General features: G+C 38.5%; 1 protein-coding gene across 1 annotated transcript in view; it reads right to left on the reverse strand.

Moving 5' to 3' along the window:
• LOC106598568 (potassium channel subfamily T member 2) overlaps positions 1-6,000 on the reverse strand; it is a 58,269-nt gene that overhangs the window by 41,980 nt on the left and 10,289 nt on the right. Inside the window, exons 11-13 of the mRNA XM_014189602.2 lie at positions 4,839-5,003; positions 4,282-4,418; positions 3,953-4,016 (exon numbers count right to left, since the gene is read on the reverse strand). Of these exons, the coding sequence (XP_014045077.1) occupies positions 3,953-4,016; positions 4,282-4,418; positions 4,839-5,003 (366 nt within the window). The remainder of the gene's footprint in view (positions 1-3,952; positions 4,017-4,281; positions 4,419-4,838; positions 5,004-6,000) is intronic.

The raw sequence follows: 6,000 nt of genomic DNA on the forward strand, positions 1-6,000 counted from the left end.
GTGCCAGAGCAGCGAACAGTTTTGACTGGGCTGAGCGGGAACTGTGCTTCCTCAGAGGTAGGAGGGCCAGCAGGCCAGAGGTGGATGAACGCAGTGCCCTTGTTTGGGTGTAGGGCCTGATCAGAGCCTGAAGGTATGGAGGTGCCGTTCCCCTCACAGCTCCGTAGGCAAGCACCATGGTCTTATAGCGGATGCGAGCTTCAACTGGAAGCCAGAAAGCGGAGGAGCGGGGTGACGTGAGAGAACTTGGGAAGGTTGAACACCAGACGGGCTGCGGCATTCTGGATGAGTTGTAGGGGTTTAATGGCACAGGCAGGGAGCCCAGCCAACAGCGAGTTGCAGTAATCCAGACGGGAGATGACAAGTGCCTGGATTAGGACCTGCGCCGCTTCCTGTGTGAGGCAGGGTCGTACTCTACGAATGTTGTAGAGCATGAACCTACAGGATCGGGTCACCGCCTTGATGTTAGTGGAGAACGACAGGGTGTTGTCCAGGATCACGCCAAGGTTCTTAGCACTCTGGGAGGAGGACACAAGGGAGTTGTCAACCGTGATGGCGAGATCATGGAACGGGCAGTCCTTCCCCGGGAGGAAGAGCAGCTTCGTCTTGCCGAGGTTCAGCTTGAGGTGGTGATCCGTCATCCACACTGATATGTCTGACAGATAATAGAACTAACATAACTCTAATAGAGCTCTAATAGAACTAATGTAACTTATAGAACTAACATAACTCTAATAGAACTCTAATAGAACTCATAGAACTCTAATAGAACTAATAGAACTCTAATAGAACTAACAGAACTCTAATAGAACTAATATAACTAATATTTCTCTAATAGAACTCTAATAGAACTAATAGAACTCTAATTGAACTAACATAACTCTAATTGAACTAACATAACTGTAATTGATCTAATATAACTAATATAACTAATATAACTAATAGAAATCTAATAGAACTAACATAACACTAATAGACCTAATAGAACTAGTAGAACTCTAATAGAACTGTAACAAAACGAATATTTCTCTAATATAACTAATATAACTCTAATATAACTAATATAACTAATAGAGCTCTAATATAACTCTAATATAACTAATTGTCAGGGATTTCGTCGTCGTCAGACGATATGGCGAAATCATCGTTGGAAAAGGAGGACCAATATGCAGCAGAACTGGTTTTGTTCATTTTGAACATTTATTAACTCAAAATGATTACCAAAAACAACAAAACAAACTCACGATATACTGACAGTCTTCTCAGGCTCATACATGCTAGACAAAGAACAATCTCCCACAAATGACAAACACACCCTAATATATGGGACTCTCAATCAAAGGCAAAGAGAAAACACCTGCCTTCAATTGAGAGTCCCAACCCCAATTAATCAACCATAGAAACACACTCACTAGACTCCACATAGAAATACATAAACATAGACCATAAACCAAAAACCCGGAAATACTAAATCAAACGCCCTTTTTCCAAAACACCACCCCGAACCACATAAAACAAATACCCTCTGCCACGTCCTGACCAAACTACAATGACAATTAACCCTTATACTGGCCAGGACGTGACACTAATATAACTAATATAACTAAAAGATCTCTAATACAACTAATAGAACTCTAATAGAACTAATATAACTCTAAAATAACTAATATAACTTTAATTGAACTAATAGAACTCTAATAGAACTAACATTACTCTATTTGAACTAATAGAACTCTGATAAAACTAACAGAACTATAATAGAACTAATGTAACTAATAGAACTAACATAACTCTAGTAGAACTATAATATAACTAATAGAACTCTAATAGAACTAACATAACTCTAATAAAACTAATAGAACTAACATAACTCTAATAGAACTAACATAACTCTAATATAACTAACATAACTCAAATAGAACTAACATAACTCTAATAGAACGAATAGAACTCTAATAGAACTAATAGAACTCTAATAGAACTAATAGAACTCTAATAGAACTAACAGAACTCTAATAGAACTAATAGAACTCTAATATAACTAACATAACTCTAATAGAACTAACATAACTCTAATATAACTAATAGAACTCTAATAGAACTAATAGAACTCTAATAGAACTCTAATAGAACTAATAGAACTCTAATAGAACTAACATAACTCTAATATAACTAACATAACTCTAATATAACTAACATAACTCTAATATAACTAACATAACTCTAATATAACTAACATAACTCTAATAGAACTAATAGAACTATAATAGAACTAACATAACTCTAATAGAACTAACATAACTCTAATATAACTAACATAACTCTAATATAACTAACATAACTCTAATATAACTAACATAACTCTAATATAACTAATAGAACTCTAATAGAACTAACATAACTCTAATATAACTAACATAACTCTAATATAACTAATAGAACTCTAATAGAACTAATAGAACTCTAATAGAACTAACATAACTCTAATAGAACTAACATAACTCTAATATAACTAATAGAACTCTAATATAACTAATAGAACTCTAATATAACTAACAGAACTCTAATATAACTAATATAACTAACATAACTCTAATAGAACTAATAGAACTAATAGAACTCTAATAGAACTAACATAACTCTAATAGAACTAACATAACTCTAATAGAACTAATAGAACTAACATAACTCTAATATAACTAACATAACTCTAATATAACTAATAGAACTCTAATAGAACTAACATAACTCTAATATAACTAATAGAACTCTAATAGAACTAACATAACTCTAATATAACTAATAGAACTCTAATATAACTAATATAACTCTAATATAACTAATAGAACTCTAATAGAACTAACATAACTCTAATATAACTAATAGAACTCTAATAGAACTAATAGAACTCTAATAGAACTAACATAACTCTAATAGAACTAACATAACTCTAATAGAACTAATAGAACTCTAATATAACTAACATAACTCTAATATAACTAACATAACTCTAATAGAACTAACATAACTCTAATAGAACTAACAGAACTCTAATAGAACTAATAGAACTAATAGAACTCTAATAGAACTAACATAACTCTAATAGAACTAATAGAACTAATAGAACTCTAATAGAACTAACATAACTCTAATAGAACTAACATAACTCTAATAGAACTAACATAACTCTAATAGAACTAACAACACAACTAATAGAACTCTAATAGAACTAACTTAACTAATAGAACTCTAATAGAACTAACATAACTCTAATAGAACTAACATAACTCTAATAGAACTAACAGAACTCTAATAGAACTAACAGAACTCTAATAGAACTAACAGAACTCTAATAGAACTCTAACAGAACTCTAACAGAACTCTAATAGGACTGTAATAGAACTCTAACGGAACTCTAATAGAACTCTGCCAGAGAGAACAACAAACAAACAGACAGACAGATGGAGGTCTACTGGTGTGGGTGATTCAGTGGAGGCTGCTGAGGGGAGGACGGCTCATAATAACGGCCAGAACGGAGCAAATGGAATGGCATCAAACACCTTGACACCATGTGTTTGATATATTTGATACCATTCTACTGATTCCACTAAAGTCATTACCACGAGCCCATCCTCCCCAATTAAGGTTCCACTAACGTCCTGTGGGGTGAACAGAAGAGGAAACAGCTGTACCTTTAATTATCATAGATGGACAAAAAAATAGGAAATAGGCCTATTCATCTAATAATATGACTGGCTAAAATGCCTTTGTATTGGCAAGTTAATGAATATTAATTTAGTCTCAATCTAACAAAGAAATGGACAGGCCATAGGTCCGTTCAGCCAAATGCCTGGTAGGCTGGACCCTCTTTAGGCCAGTGGGCTGGTTTCTTGGTCCCAGTCTGCCCCTGATTTAACACTTTGTGTAGTGGTAATATTAGCAATGTACGTACTGCGGCGGTGCGGTCCACCTCACAGCGACTGCTTAGGATGAAACAAGCCTCTGCATTGTCCAGTCTGGAAAAGAAGGACAACATTCAATACTGAGTGGGTACATCTCAATACTCTACAGTGGCTTCCTCTCCTTATCTCCTCTTCAACTGAATAGCTACCCACATTGATCTGAAAACAGAAGAGGTGGATGCCTATTTCCTATCCAGTATTGGCTTTCACCAGTCCAGCTCTTCCACATAAGTGCAGTTGAAGGAAAGGTGACTAAAGACCAAAAGAGAGGAAACTGTTTTAGCGGATTGAGACGCAGCCCTTGGTGTTGGTGACTCACTTGGCTCGTATGAGGTCCTGGTCCTTGAGGGCCGATCCCTGGAGGTAGATGACCCGCTGGGACCACAGGGGGATCTGGAGGACCCGGCGCACCTGGGGATCCATCTCTGTTGGACACAGGATGATGACATAGTAGTCCTGGATAGACAGGAAGACAGAGGAACAGCCTGGGACGTGTTCATTCGGCACCAAATGGAGCAAAATGGACAGAAACAGCAAGGGACTACCCTGGCTTGTCCAATAAGAAATGCAAAATTATGTTGCAAAGTGTTTTAAAACCTTTCTTGTGTTCCCCAAATGAACAAGATCCAAGCAAACACACACACACACACACACACCCACACACACACACACACACACACACACACACACACACAAACACACATGTACACACACACACACACACACACACACACACACACACACACACACACACACACACACACACACACACACACACACACACACACACACACACACACACACACACACACACACACACACACACACACACACACACACACTAACCCAATCACCCACCCATGTACACACACACACCTGCAGCCCGGGGTGGGCGTAGACCTCGTTGAGGAAGTCCATCAGGAGGTCTATCTTGAGGGAGCTGACACACAGCACCACATGTTTCTCTGTCTGGGCACGGTGACGGCTGTAGTTCCCCCCCGACTTCTGTCTCTCCATCCACAGGTAGGCCAGCTGCTCAAACTGACCAATAACGCCCAGCAGAGGAACACATTACCAATACTGCTAATGCTGCACAAAACCATTCTCAAATCAATCAGAGGCTTTAATATATGACTAAATGCATACAGTTCACCCAATCCAACACATTTATGACTGTTGATCTTTTATCACTGTGTTCTTACATCCTGGTCCTATAGAGCTATGGTGTGTGCATTTTCCCCATCCCAACACTAACACACCTGATTCAGATGATCAACTAATCATCAAGCCCTGATTAGTTGAGTCAGGTGTGTTAGTACTGCTAGCTGGGACAGAGCTGTGGGTCTCCAGGACTAGTTCTAGAAAAACGCTGCTTCAACAGAACACTGAAAATTGGTCCATACAAAAGGCTATGGTAAATGTCAGCTATTGTCTTCCGTAAGGCAATCTGTTTACAGGGAGAATGGCAAAACAGCAGCAGAATGGATACTGTTGGTCTACCAATACCATGGATCAGCAGAATGGATACTGTTGGCCTACCAATACCATGGATCAGCAGAATGGATACTGTTGGCCTACCAATACCATGGATCAGCAGAATGGATACTGTTGGCCTACCAATACCATGGATCAGCAGAAGGGATACTGTTGGCCTACCAATACCATGGATCAGCAGAAGGGATACTGTTGGCCTACCAATACCATGGATCAGCAGAATGGATACTGTTGGCCTACCAATACCATGGATCAGCAGAAGGGATACTGTTGGCCTACCAATATCATGGATCAGCAGAAGGGATACTGTTGGCTTACCAAGACCATGGGTAAGCAGAATGGATACTGTTGGCCTACCAAGACCATGGGTAAGCATAATGGATACTGTTGGCCTACCAAGACCATGGATCAGCAGAATGGATACTGTTGGCCTACCAATACCATGGATCAGCAGAAGGGATACTGTTGGCCTACCAATACCATGGATCAGCAGAATGGATACTGTTGGCCTACCAATACCATGGATCAGCAGAATGGATACTGT

The sequence above is a fragment of the Salmo salar genome, chromosome ssa03 (assembly GCF_905237065.1).
Source record: "Salmo salar chromosome ssa03, Ssal_v3.1, whole genome shotgun sequence".
NCBI lineage: Eukaryota > Metazoa > Chordata > Actinopteri > Salmoniformes > Salmonidae > Salmo > Salmo salar.